The sequence below is a fragment of the Cebidichthys violaceus genome, unplaced genomic scaffold (assembly GCF_023349555.1).
Source record: "Cebidichthys violaceus isolate CVI_PGR_0920_01 unplaced genomic scaffold, fCebVio1.0.p SCAF_50, whole genome shotgun sequence".
Lineage (NCBI taxonomy): Eukaryota > Metazoa > Chordata > Actinopteri > Perciformes > Stichaeidae > Cebidichthys > Cebidichthys violaceus.
In genome coordinates this window covers 1304879-1319521 of record NW_027176706.1, presented here as the reverse complement: position 1 = coordinate 1319521, position 14643 = coordinate 1304879, and the positions used below count along the sequence as shown (strand labels likewise).

The 14643-nt window shown below is 44.3% G+C and overlaps 1 protein-coding gene across 1 annotated transcript in view; it reads right to left on the bottom strand.

Moving 5' to 3' along the window:
• col22a1 (collagen, type XXII, alpha 1) overlaps positions 1–13635 on the bottom strand; it is a 42381-nt gene extending 28746 nt beyond the window's left edge. The window contains exons 1-11 of the mRNA XM_068731264.1: positions 13527–13635; positions 12875–13441; positions 9249–9329; positions 4272–4383; positions 3788–3911; positions 2956–3231; positions 2736–2816; positions 1870–1986; positions 1703–1747; positions 1535–1597; positions 1258–1296 (exon numbers count right to left, since the gene is read on the bottom strand). Of these exons, the coding sequence (XP_068587365.1) occupies positions 1258–1296; positions 1535–1597; positions 1703–1747; positions 1870–1986; positions 2736–2816; positions 2956–3231; positions 3788–3911; positions 4272–4383; positions 9249–9329; positions 12875–13441; positions 13527–13617 (1596 nt within the window). The 5' untranslated portion in view covers positions 13618–13635. The remainder of the gene's footprint in view (positions 1–1257; positions 1297–1534; positions 1598–1702; positions 1748–1869; positions 1987–2735; positions 2817–2955; positions 3232–3787; positions 3912–4271; positions 4384–9248; positions 9330–12874; positions 13442–13526) is intronic.
• Positions 13636–14643: the final 1008 nt, after the last annotated feature.

Sequence of the window (14643 nt, the reverse complement as noted above, 5' to 3'; positions counted from 1 at the left end):
CAAGACCCGCTAACGTCCAACCAAAGACTCCAGGAACGATGGCTTTCCATTGGCTTCACGGTGTTGGTTTGAGCACTGATGTCATGAGCTATACGCCAAAGGAACTCCCCTTGGAATTCGAAAGACCAGTGAAAAGTAATAGCAGTGAAATTACACAGCACCACGAGGTCTTGCCCACCGCAAGACTTCCCTCCGCTTCGCAAAACCACTTTACAAGTCACAGAAGGTCGGCCCTTTCATTATTTTAGGAGCTTTTATCATTTGAACGCACGTCATCTCATGCATTCGCAGAGATTAGGAGAAAGGGCCCCGTATAAAACGAAGAAGACATTATCGACAACGACGCTGCCACGCGGGGGAATTCGCTCGTTATTGTCGGCTAAAAAAAGATGCGATTAGAGGCAATCAAAGCCGCGTGAATCCACGACTCGACGGCCGACCGCTTTCAGACCGCTGCTTGGAGTCGGCTTACGTCATGTTTTTTGTCGCCTCAGCTTTTAGAAAAGTTTTGCGACAACAAATTGCAGCCTTCTCCGGGAGGAAGTGAAGACAGATGCTCGTGCAGAGAGTAAGACGTAGGGGAAAAGCAACAGGGATACGCCGCATTAAAGTCTGATTTAATGCAGTTTTATCAAAGCAGCAGGGTTTCCAGGGGAAGATGGAAATCAAATGTATCACGAAATTTAGTACTGCTTTACTGACATTATTATAAACCTGTAGTATTCAAAAATAATTACAGATGCATTTTTGCAACTATCACAAGTAAATAACACAAGTGAGAACCTCCAGCTTCCAGAACCCTCTTGGGTCCGTTTTAAGTGTCCCTCTCTGGACAGCTTGAACGATGCATACTGAGGATTTTTGCCTCAAGGAATAAATTACACCGTGAGACTCCCAGCTGGCAGTGCCAGGCAGCACAGAGGCGGTGATTTGAGCTGACGTAGGCCTATAGGGTTAGGGTTAGGCCTGCCCTCTCTTCTACATATCCTCTGTGGTGACCTGTCCTCTAATTCTGATCACAGCTGTTTGAGCATTTTTCCTAGACAACTCCCTGACAACAACAAAAAAGAGTCAAAGTAATAAAAATATATATATATATATAAACTACCAAATGGAAAAAGAAGAAGAGAGGAAAAAAGAAAGATGCAAAATAGAAAATAGAGGGAGAAATTGCAAAATTGTGTCCAAGATGAACATGCATATACAACATATGCACGGAGACAAGCATGCAGCATCAGGGAGAGCAGGTGTACTTACCTTCTCACCTCTGTCACCTCTGACAGAGACTATTTTGCCCTGCAAATAATTCATCGATAAAGGATCAATTATTCTTCGAGGCGGGAAGAAAAGCAGAGGTAATAGCTGGAAGGCATGCGAATCTGAAATAAATGGAATGTGTATCACGGTAGATCTACAGAAAGTCATTACAATATTGAACATGATGTGCTGAAAAATCAATCAACGAGCTATTATCCCTCCATTAAATGGAAAATCACGCTTGTGAATGTGCACACTTTAATTTTTTTTTTCATACAGTTTCTCCTTTTTCTCCTCTGATTCCTTGAGCTCCGATGGCGCCCTTAAGGCCAGTGTCGCCCTAAAAAAAAAAAACGTAAGTTCACAAAATAAACAGAACCGCTCCGTGATGAAAACTGTAAGCTTTTGTTGCACACAAAACCAGTAAAAGCAATTGTAGATTGACCTTTCCACCCTTAGGACCTGCCACGCCGGGCGCACCGATCTCTCCCTGTGAGAAATGAAAATACAGAAGTCTTTTCGAAAAAATAAAGCCGTTTGAGAAAGCGTTCCCGCTCGTCTGTGAGAATAACAGATAAAGGGATGAAGTCTGGTAGAGTCAGGTGGCTTTACCTTATCTCCTGCAGGGCACGAACAGTTCACTTGAGGGCCTCTTTGTTGCTCCACAGAAGTAGGCGTCGGAGTGGGGATTTGAACGGGGGGGGCCTCCGTGACCACTTTCTTGGGGCACTGAAATGATTAAATGTAGGGCAAAAGTAAAATAGCGATAGCTGTGTCAGGACTGTGTGATGAGCATAAAACAATCATAGGCTTTCAGGTGATGTCGCTAAAGTTGCTGATTGCTTTTTAAAGTTAAAGCACTTTTATATTGGGCCAAGTTCATTGAAAGTTGCTCAGTGGCACATGAAGCAAAAAAGGTTTGACTTCAGAGTAAAAAACAACCCGGATCTTCCAGCGATCTTCCGCATCCGTGGGCCCATAGAGCAAGAACACAAGCTTTTAAACCCCGCCTCCCAGCCTTCGGTCAAAGCCTCGATCTCGCGCTTGACCAAAAGGCCTCTTTTCCCAGTGTAAGTCTACGGGGAAAGTCCTTGAACGCATCACGTGATGGACCCGGAGGTTGTAAATACACTTTGTTTGGCCACTATGTCACAAGTGTCTTCAAAGCCCCGGTGCTCCTCTTGGGGGGGGCTTGGATTAGCATTACGCTTATTTCACTGTAGTCATTAGCTTAGCTTAGCATAAAGACTTAAAAGCAGTGAAATACAATAGTAGTGACAAAATGAGCCTGGTTGTATGTCAGCTATAGAAAGTAACAAAGATCCAGTTAAAGAAGTTAACCTATCTAACTGTTTTCAAGCTAAAAAAAAAATCAAAACTGCTTTAAATTAGAAACTATAGCTTGACCTAAAGACGAGGCAGCTTACTCTGTTAAAGCTGTAGTTACATACAAATCTACTTTTAGACAAAATACTCACAGGTCCATTGGGTATATCGCAGCAGGTCTCCAGCTCTGCGTGCTTGGAATCACAGTAAATCATCATCCTCTGGAGGTCAAACTGCGCAGAAACAGACGGACAATTGACGAAATGATCAACGTGGAGGGTGTCGGGAAATCCCCCCCCCCCAAAAAAAAAATGCTTCATTTCACTACAGGAGTCTAGTGAAACAAGCACACATATGGGGCAAAAGGCTCACATCAATTGGCACGCTGTCGTACAGCCTCTTCCCAATCACTGTCTTCCCCTGGATATCAATGTCCTCCCTGTCTTCAATGGGCAGAGTCTGGATGTGTTTGCAGTCCAGGTACAGAGACACGGACTTGGCCTCCACGCTGAGGGCAATCTTGTGCCAGCTGCGGTCAAACAGGTTGTCGACTTCGGGGTCCTTGAACACAGCTCTGACGGCGTCTTTTGTCAGGCCGACGGCATTGTACTCCACCCCCTTGTTCTCACCGTCCAGGCGGATGGACACCTGACAGGACACAGGCAGACAGCTTCAGGGACGGAATGTACCCACTAATTACACTCATGTAGTGTTCTTATTACAATTTTGAGGTACTTGTACTTTATTTAAATATGTCCATTTTCTGCGACTTTGTACTTTTACTCCGAAACCGATACGTTATGATGATTATCTGTATTATTATAGCTTAAGATAAGTACTTAGTGATCCCATGGGGAAATTCACAAGCTACCCAGCAGCATAGAAAGTGATATTGAAATCAGCCCCACTGTTAACAGATGCAATATTAACATGTATCCATAATTACAACCCACAACCATAATGTATCTGCATAATGAGTACTTTAACATTTGGTATCTATAATTTTGAATCTAGGACAGAACAAAAACTTGTTTTCTGTCGAGTCAAATATGAGTAAATGCGATACTTTCATGTTTTAATTTGTATGTTTTGTGTTTTAAGAAGGATCTGAATAGTCTGTGAGTTGACCAATGTAGGTGGTTAAATCCAGCCACACAGGCAGCTATAGTCACATGTATTACTATTTACATCCGGCTGACCTCACCTGTGGGATTCCATATTTGTCAAAGACCTGCCAGAGGTACCAATCTTCACGCCTTGAGGTTTTCCTGAATTTGAACGTCGTCACGAAGGCATATTCGTCTGGCAGCCCTTGAGGAAACACATCCCTGCAGAATAAAAGCACATTGTTATAGCTTGTATAAACGGTGCTTTATTATACGTAGACACAGGGTCACAGTTTAGACTTCAATGTACAAACTCACAGTGTCTATGTGTCACCTAGTGACCTTTTTGCCTACACTGTTCCTTCTCTCCTACGCAGACTGACATGGTTATTATTCTTATAAAGAACTGAATACTACTCATTTGATATAAAAGTGCAGAAAAACATGATTTTTGTATTTTGTTTATTATCAGTTGGGGCCTAACAAGCTCATTTCTACCCTCGTGTTCCCTGACAGGTTCCTCAGTCCATCACTTTAAATGACATAGAAGACAATGCACAGCTCATTGTTTGAGTCACTTACTCCGTCTGCTGTACAATGGGCATGGTGCCAAGGCGAACGTAAGAACTTTGGCCTTCGTCCTCTCTGGTTCCCAGGATGTCTCTCACGTTGAAGTGCTCCATGAGGTTGAACCCTGCAGCGACACAGTGAAATAGTCCAGTTGGCCTCAAGACAGCCTCTCTTACTCACACACACACACACACACACACACACACACACAGATGAATAAGCACACAGGGCTCTCAAGTCTTGAGGTTGAGTTACGACTTTGTCCGATTTCTTGGGTACTGGGGTTTAATTGGGTCGGTCCCACCGCACCCTGCAGCCACTGTGTTTGTGACTATTTTGGAAGGAAGATCAAAATCACGGAATAACTGGAAGCCGTTTGTTGGCAATTCAACGTTTGTTTGATTTGTTGCCAGAGGGGGAAAAAAAAACTATAGTTGCCATCTCTGTTAAGGTCTGCGCAGGAGTCTCGAGAGTGTGTGTGTGTGTGTGTGTGTGTGTGTGTGTGTGTGTGTGTGTGTGTGTGTGTGTGTGTGTGCGTGTTGCCCCGCAAGCGTGTGATTTGAAGTGGCGTAACCACAGGTCATATTTAGGTGGTTTGGAAAGGGACACTCCCTTGTACAACAAACAAGCGCCGTAGCTATGGCGATGCCAGCAGGACGGCAGCTTGTACGGCTCTAATGCTGCCGGTTTGTCCAGCAGATCTCGCCGAAAGCCGGTGGCTGTGTTGTCGTGCGACGAGCAGACGGCGGCATTAGTGAGCGGACAGGACGGGGGACAAGGCCTCGACACATTCCTGCAGTGATGAGAAATCGAGGAGAAGTAAGGTTTCTGTTGGGAATATTAGCAACCGGTGCGCTAATCTTCCGAAGAGGAAACGGGAACATTAAGGTGGTAATGTGAGAGTCTGGCAAAAGCTTAGTGGAGGTCATTAGAAATAGCCTTGAAACAGGTGGTAAGAAACACAAGGCCGCCCCTGTGCCATTAGCAACGGAGTAAAAAATAACTTTTAAAAACAAGAGCCATCATAACAGACCGAATAACTGAAGGGCTCGGCCGTCCGTCACAGCGACTCTGTGAGTCACAGGAGGGAGACTTTCTGCTGGTTCGTACGTGAACGAAACCTGTTTTGGGGGAAATTTTTCATACAACCTCCATTCATCTTTCTTTTTTTTGATGCCATTTTTAATTCCCTTGCATCTTTAACAGCTTCCACATCTGGTCAGCAGATGGTGCTGTCTCTGCTTTGTCTCGAATGCACGACAACCTTTGTTTACCCACTTTGTTTGTTTAACCGAGAACAAGATTAATGAATAATGGTGAATTTTATCTTTCAATGTTTGTATCTTGTCCCATATTAAATAAAAGCGCAGTTACTTTTTATTTCTATGTCATGTTCTTTTATGTTATCCGCAGCATTGAAGACTAAATCTATAAACTCACGAAGGAGAACTAGTGTCAGACCTATTTTTGTAGCTATGTTCTCTAATGATACCTGTGTAATCTTTAGGTTTTTCAAAGTCTTCCTATGTTTAAAACTAAAGGACACACTTATACTTGTAAGAACACAACATCTCAGGCTAAACACATGCAGCTAAAACTCTGAAATCTGCTGATAGAAACCTGGTGCGAAAGGGCTTTGGCTTATTTTTCTTTCAAACAGAGCAGAAGTCTAGCCTTTCTACAATGACGGAAGTGAAAAGGTCAAGCGACCGGAGCCTCGGTGCCGCTACACTAAGGGACGTTTTGCAGCTTATCGGTGCTCGCTGAAGGGGTTTTTTTTTTCGCTCGAGGAAGCCGTGCAGCTGCGAGCCTCCAGCTCTCTTTTGTCACAGCGCTTGCGTCGTGCACATTCGCTCACCGCGTCGTTTCTGCGGCCGTCACGGGGGCCATCTCTGCACAGAGCTGTAATTTGGACTGGCGGCGGATAGCATATAATCAACCCAAAAAAAAAAAGTTATTTTGGAAGAGCCAGATGAGTTCACCGACTGGGAGGAAAAAAAAGGCAAACGCGCGCACACACACACACACACACACACACACACACACACACACGCGCGGCATTCTTTTGATCGGAGCAGATGGCAGCGGCCGTGCAGTAGATAGTGAGCGCGTGTGCCGCAAAGACGCCGCGCCGCCTCTCGTGCGTGCTCAGTACCCCGAGGGGTCAGACCAGACAGCCCGTGATAAACACAAGCCCGACTCAAACCGCAGGTCTCTTGGCTGTCAAATCGTAATCAGCGGCAAAATAGTCCTGACAAGAGTTATACCCTCTGCTTCAGAGCAGAGGACATCTGTAGGGTAATTATAAGTGGGAGCTTCCAGCTCGTTGTAAAGAAAAGTACTGTTTGTCTTGTTACTCTCTCTGTAAGTAGACCGGCTCTCTCTGTGTGCTTCCCCACAATTTGCAAGAAAAGCACTTTACTCAAATAAGTTTGACAATGCATGTCTTTAAGTGAGGCCACAGTTACAGGCTTACGGCGTTTTTTTGGGGGGGGAAAACACCCGGACATCTTTGTCACGTCAGGGAGCTTCAGACCCGGTGTCAAGGCCCAACGCAGGTTCAGGCTCTGAGATGTCTTTTTGCTGAAGGGCCTGCTGTGGCCTCTTCATGTTCTCTCGGTGGTTCTCTGTGAGAACCATCACGATATAGCAATCCGCTTCTAAAGTTGCACCATGACAGTGGCCAAGGGTGTAAAATGATAGCCCTTAGGCAGCACCATTGCATTTGTGGTTGCCGGTAGCTAAACGTAAAAGAAATATAAATCAGTGTAGTGTGCAGTGTATTTATGCTAGCTTTTGGTTATGAGAAAAAGATTTTCTCATTTCCAATTTTCCAAAGACAAACAAAAAAAACACAGCCCGAATGATTTATTCCAATTAGAGTGCTTACAGCGCATCCGACAAAGTGGTACATTTGTGTCACGAAACATCAGTGGGTTTTTTGTTTTTTTTTGTGATTTATCTCAAGTTTGTACTAATTCCTGTGCAGTTTAGAGGAAAAGCCATAATTAGCATAATTAGCACTTGCCCAGCGATCATCTGATAAAATGTCTCTGCCAAAACACACGGGACTAGCTGCTCTTTAACTTTCACCAAAAAGCTGCTTTAACTCGTAGAAACAACAATTTTTGTTTTTAATGCATCGGGTTATGATGTCAAACGTGAAGCTTTCAGTGATATACTTGTAATGTACTTGAGTATTTCCATCATATGCTCCTTGATACCATTGTACCACACTGTAGGACTACTGCTTTTGCCCCAAACGGCATCTGTTTTAAACTTCCATTGATACGGCATACTAGATGTATAGCCATGCAAAAGATTGACACGATACAATAAAAAAGTCAAACTTTCCAAATTCTCTTTTCTCTTGTTTTTTTTGGCTCAGTGGTTGGTACAGCAGGCTTACAGCAAAGAATTAATCCACACACAGACTGACTGACATCTGTGTGGAGTTTGCATATTATGTCTAAATGGATTTCCTCCAAGCGCTCTTGTTTCCTCCCTCAAAATGAATACGTTCATGTTATATAAATTAGAAACACCAGGCACTTGTTTTGGTTCTCAGCCCTGTGATGGGCAGGTGACTCTCATCCAGTGCATGCTGGGATAGGAACCAACCCCAACAACCCTGAACAATGATGGCTGGGTAAACCAAATGGATGGATTGTTGGATTTGTGGATAAATGTTCATTATTCCTTATTATATTGTATTAGCCAGAGGAATGCCCACCTCCATCACATTATAATGATGCTTTAAGGTTTACATGTTTAATAAGGACCTTTATAGCCGGACTACATTTCTTAAGAAACACAAACTAATAAGCTAAATCACTGAATACTGGCACAAAAGACAACAAAATGGCAGCAATTTGCTATGAAAGACTTCATTTCGGTTCCCACAGATTATCAGGTAAATGCCAGAGAAATGTGTTGAGAGTCAAACCATCTGAAACACAGCTTACACCACTCTTAACGTCTCTCTCTCGTTTCACGAAGTTCACCGTAGCAGGAGCACAAACAGTCATGCCAGTGCATCTGTTTTTTCCCTTAGCGTGATGGATGGTGGGTGGGAGACGCAGACAGGAACTCAGATCCCCCAAAAGACGCTCTTATAACAACATCCGACCCTTTCTGGCTAAGCACTATGCAAGAGTTCTCAGAAATCTTTACCGCAGCAGTTTGGAATCGAATCTATGAAATCAGAACATCAAGTGGTGGAGGACTAGTCATGCGCTTTACGTGATAGACGACTAGTTCTACAGCTGAACGTCATGTACAGCTGCATTTACAGGAACCCTCCTAAAAGGAATCGTTTGACATTTTGGGAAATATGCTTATGGATTAAATGTGAAGCAACAGTCTATCAGGTTAGCATAGACCCTGGATGCAGAGGGAGACGAGTAGCTTGACGTTTCGAAACGTTTGAAACGTTAAATAACAAGATGTTTCTCCGTTAACGAGCGAGCGTCTCTCAGCAAGAAAGCGGGGAAAAGGCCCATTTCCCAAAATGGGACTTTGGGAGCAACTTTTTGGTGCGATTGATTAAACGGTTCAAGCAAGTTTGAAGGGGCCAACAAATTGATTTTCATATCATGGGAAATGGCTGCTGTATACTTCAGACAAAATACATCTAGCAGCATTAGTTTGCAAAATCATAAGCTGTGACTAGTGGGGGGGGGGGAAATGTGTGTAAATTCAAGTCTGTAGTATATTTGAGCTTTTATAATGGCAGCGTAAAACAAAAGACAGAAAATGACTGTTGCAGAAAAGTAGTACTTTTCAAGTCATGAATAAAAGCAATTTCCAATAAGATCGAAATAGAGGAAATTGCGAGTGAAAACGGTCTAAATCTTTGCATATATAAAAAAAAAAAAGTTGCTGGAGTGTAGGAAATGCTTTGAAAAAAACAAAGGGATGACTTTGTGGTGGGTAAGTATTGCCAGCGCTGCATGTCGCCGTCATAAAAAGCAAGCAGTTTGCACATACCTGGAACCTCTTCAAGACCATAACTGGTGCTGTTGGGCTTAAACCGATCAGGTTGGACCTTCATGTTCGGACACAAGACATCTGAGGAGAGAGGACGATAGCTCAGTTAGACACGCCGTTAAATCAGGATGCAATGGTCTTCTGGGAGCACGGGTTAGACACGTGGCTTTTATGGGTAGGTAGCCGTCCTTTTGGACGTCTGACCATGTGACGGGAAGCTAGATGAAATGAATATGCTGGATTGTTTTAGGAAATGGTGACCTCACTGGAACACGGTCTCTGGACTGATATGTGATCTGAAGAGTACCAGTGCAGACAGACTGTTCTTTAATCTCTCCTGTTTGAAGTCTGGGGAGCAGAGTGTGTGTGTGTGTGTGTGTGTGTGTGTGTGATTCTACATGAGCATGAGGCAACCTCCATAGGGCCTCAGGGAGCAGTGACAGTTTTGTTTCTCCACACACACACACACACACACACACACACACACACACACACACACACACACACACTTCAGTCACGGTGATGACAGTGAGAAAGGCAATACACTCAGTTTACGGTTTTTATTGGCAGGAGGGGTATTTTCTATCTTGCGTCAAGATGCCAGCTTCCCTGCTCAAGAGCGCATATGTGGATCCTGTTTAGTTTATTGGCTGTAAACAGTGGAGAGATTGACATTTTATTAGGGTCAGTTCACCTAAATTACACAAAAACAACAAATGTCACTCGGAGGCGGTGAGTCGAGGTTGCTGCCGAAATCTTAGACTAGCACGCATCGACTGCTAGCGTGCTAATATGCTACATTTAGAAGGTGTAACATGGTAAGCATCATGCCGGCCACATGAGCACGTTAGCATTGTCACCGAGAGCAAGTTAGCATGTTTTTTAGCATTCGCCATAAAGAGCTTCGAGCACGATCATAGACCCCAAGTCATGCTTGAATGCAATTTTTCCATTGTTGAGCACAATGTGAGAAACAATGAGCTACATTTCTATTGACTCCATTTCATTCGAGTGTCGTGAGAAATCTGGAAAACTAAACTAATCTGCAGCTTTACCCCTTTTACACCTGGATCATGTACGGCTTTTTATCTGAGAATACATTCCCATTTATCAATCTGAATTAAACAGCAGGGCTGAAATGACTAATTAATTGGTGAATTTGCACAAATGAAAGACAAATCTCATCAATCCGTTTGAAAATAACTTTGATCTGCTCCCCTGCGTTCATTTTTCAACTGACAAGGTGCGTTTGAACAGAACCTCCTCGCCCATCCCACACAGGAAGACACATGTTCACATTGTTGATCAGGCAATGACAGCAGGATCCCGTCATTAGCTTGTAATCAATCTGTTCAGAGAAACGTCTAATTAGACCTAATGTCAGCCCAACAATTCGTCTGTGTCACGACCGTCAGCCCTAAAATATTATCCGAGGCCGAAAATATCACAGTGAGACGCTCCGACTTCCCTAAAAAGATGGAGTATCTGTCAAACATCTACTATCAAACCCTGCAATTTTCTTAAAATCGCAGCTATAAAAAAAAAAAATCATCCTGCCGGTGTGGCTTCTAACCTTTCGCGGTGTTCTTTATGAGAACAGCGCTGTTGACATGGCTTCTTTTTATGTTCCATGCAAATCCCAGACCGGGCCTAATAGGAAAACCCAAGCAGCTAATTTTAACTGTCAGCACTTGTTAGTAATTCTACAAGCGGCGTCACATTTATCTCTAATTCCAGCTGTATACTGTGTATTGTTTGTCTCTGTCTTTCAGTTTGCTAGTCAGTCTTTTTAAAGTGATAATTGAAGATCCCAGAAAAGATACTTGGTCTTTATTGTTCATAAAGCCAGCAAGTCTACCAAAAAAAACGGCCGCTCTGTGAATGAATGGAAGTGCGTCACTCTTTTTTTTTTTCTTTTTTTTTTAAGACGGTGTCGTTGCGCAGCCGTGCGACGTAGCATGCTAAAGTGGAGCTACTCCCTGCACTCGTGGCCCTGGAGCTATAATTTAGGAATCCGTCTGCGAGTTTAAATGGAAGCAACGTCAAACCTGCCTTTGGAAATGAACGTCTCAGACAGATTCACAAGCAAAAAGCTGGGAGCATTTCACACCCAACAACCACCACTTTCTTTTGCATGCCGGGCTCCGATACATTTTGAATCCTTACTATTACCCATTGCTACCTGTCATCAGAACGGCTGCTGTGTATTTTAAAAACACACTGCAGGTGTTGGACAGGAGCTTTGATAATAGAGTTCTCTGTCACTGGGGTCATGTGAGGTCAAGTGTGTGAGCGAATGGCAAGCGAGGCCACACACACACACACGCTCTAATGAATCAGTGCAGAACATAATAAGTAGAGGCCATTTTTAAACCTACGGATTAAAAAGGTGAAAACATTCGACTTGGACGTTTGGAGCGGCTGCCCTGGACCCACATGAAACAATCGAGCTATAATTTTCTGGGTGGAAATAACTCGCATCGCTCGTTGAGCCAGTTGTGCTGACCACTGATATACTTAGACACTCGCTTGTGGTGATTTTAGAGATTACAGAAAGAAAACATTGGAACTTTCTGTCCGTGTAAATGTAGACCTTGGTTAGTTCTACAGGGCTCTAAAAAGGTGCATGCGCAGCATGTTTTGTGATATATAACCTATATTATATAACCTAGTTGACAGATTCAATATCTATGGAGTCAAGGAGCAAATTCAAAAGGTCATTGGCTTTAAAATTAGTGTCTCTGTAGGATGATATGTCCTTAAAAAAAGAATAGAGTTTCAGAGTCTGAATCAAAACGTCCTTTAGAAGAAGCTCTACTTTTCACTTGCCAAACTTGCCAATTTAGAAGCAGATTAAAAGTGAGATTTGTGAGTTTGTCTTTGCTCATCTGTGCGCTAAACCATGTAATCATGTCTTTTTCCGGGGTTTTTTTTTTTGTATTTAGTTCGTGGCTCAGACTTATGGCATCCTTTTCTTTCCGGTCTGGCTAATTTTAGGCAGGAATTTAAAGCGTTGGAGCGCAAAGCATCCATCTTCTCCGTGAAACCATTCATGCACAGACATTTCTCTCCACTTCACTTCTCCTCACAGCTACCGGACAACACAAAGCTCTTATCTTAAGCTCATGTTAGTTAATTCATTTGGCTATGTAAGATACTTTCTAAGCCTGTGCGCGTGTGTCGAACGATTGTCTCAGCAAAACCAGTAAGGGAAAAAAAACAAAAAAACAATGAGGTTAGCGTAAGACAGGCTTTCCAGTGCTAAACACCTCTGCAGTCAAATAGGCAGCTAACCCGCAGAAATGTCTCGGTTAGAAAACTGTCATCTACAAGAACAACGTGTGCAGCAGCCCCCCCCCCCCCCCCTCCCTCGCACGCTTCACATTCAGTTAGAGAGAAGCTGTGATAGCACTGCATGCATGTGCCGCATGCAGCTCTTTGTGGTTAGGGGTGGGGTCGTGTGGTTAGGGTCTTTTTCTCTACGTAGCGCTTATAGGTTAAAATAAGAGTCCAATTTGTGTCACGTTCAGGGTGAGGCAAGGCTCTTCAAAGTGAGGCCTCAAACAGAAGCCATGTGGCACGCAGCGCGAGTGACGCGTTGGCACCGAGCCCGGCGGCTGACTTACTCTCGCAGAGCCTCCTCCTCAGCCTGCCTCTGATCTTGTCAATGGCATTGAAGTCCGTCACGTGGAAGACGTGGGCGTTCTTCGGCTCGGCCGCGATCTCTTCCAGCTCCACCTTCAGCGCCTCCCCGATGCCCACGGCAAACATCCTGATGCCAGCTTTGGCAGCCGCCTTGGAGGGCTCCAGAACATAATCCTGGCTTCGGCCATCCGTGAGAAGGATGGCCACCCTCTGAATGCCTCTGGCTGTCGGCCTGGCTCCGTTCCGCTCCGTGAAGATGTCGGTGGTGGTGTAGCTGATGGCGTCCCCGGTCATTGTGTTCCCCCCCAGGTAGCGTATGTTGCGGGCAGCTCGTTTCACGTCCTCTAAGGTTCTGTGTTTACCCAGGGTGAACTCGGTGGTGGGTCTGTCGCTGTAGCGAACCACGGCTACCCTCGTCTTGTCTGGTGCCACATCGAAAGACTCGACGATGTTGGCCACCCATTGCCTGATTTTCTCAAAATTCTCCTTTCCAACACTGGAAGATGTATCCAAGATGAACGCCAAGTCATAGTGGACGTTTTTACACCCTGCCATGAGAAAATACAGCAGGATTTAGTCACATACAGTCAACATGAGCTCTTTATAATGGAATACTCAATCTAATTGTTTTACCTGCCCTCTGAGCTTCCACTCTCTCGCCGGAAAGAGTCAAAGCCAGGATGACCAAGACCAAGGTGATCCTGAATCCCAGTCGTAATTCCATCTCGGCCTTGGTTTGGTTCTGTTGCGTTTAGCTTATTACCACCATCAAGCTGTTCAGTCTGCGGAAAGGTCAGTGGAAACATCAACAAGTCACTATTCTTCTAAAAGCTACCGCAGTCAGTTATTTTGAAATCTAAATCCTGTTTGCCGAGGGACAGGATTTGTGATCATTTCTCTCCAACAGTGAAACCAAAGTGGGCGATGTACTTCCTGTAGTGCAGGGAGATTGCTGTAAAAAAAAAAGAAAAAAAAAAAAGAGAGGCCTCGTACAATGGCTGCTGCCACAACTCTATATTGAGAAAGGACTTGTGGAAAGCTGATTTGAGATTGCATTTGCCACTTTATGTGTATAAAATTGGGGCTCCAACAAGAAGAAATCTCATCTCACCCCCCCCCTATTGTCCAGTATTTCTATTGTCCCGTTTCAATTTCTTTCTGGCATCGAAGCTTTCAAGAGATGTTCTCCATTTTCAAGACGTGATAATTGAAACTTTAGACTGAAACACACATCCCTCTACAGCAGCAAAGAGAACGCTCCACCCACAGAAGAACTGGACTTGTCAAAGATTGTTGGGACTTGCTCAACTCACAAAACAGTAAGAGAACAGAAGCTAGGAGTGTGCTGATGTTGCACTGGATGATTTCACCACGCAGATGTTTTAAAATCCGCGCAGGTATCTCTCGTTGTCATTTGGAGCTGCGAGAGTGAAATTTGTGCAGCTTTTCACCGACCAGCATGTTGCGAAGGACCGATTAGTCCGTCTCTGTCTCTGTTGGACTCATTTATGGGGCTGTTGTGCCTGGGTGGCACTGACAGAAACCTGTCATATAAACACAAAACTATTCTTGCTCTTATTGCACACCGGTGGTTGCGATGCCTGCTTTTTGGGGCTGATTTGCGACTGACCGTAGCCATAACATGGAGTCATCCTGAGTGGGAGAGTTTCACTGCGGGGGGGGGGGGGGGGGGGGGGTCACTGGGGGAGGTTGAGGAAAGTCTGAGATATGGCACAACTTGGAAAGCAAT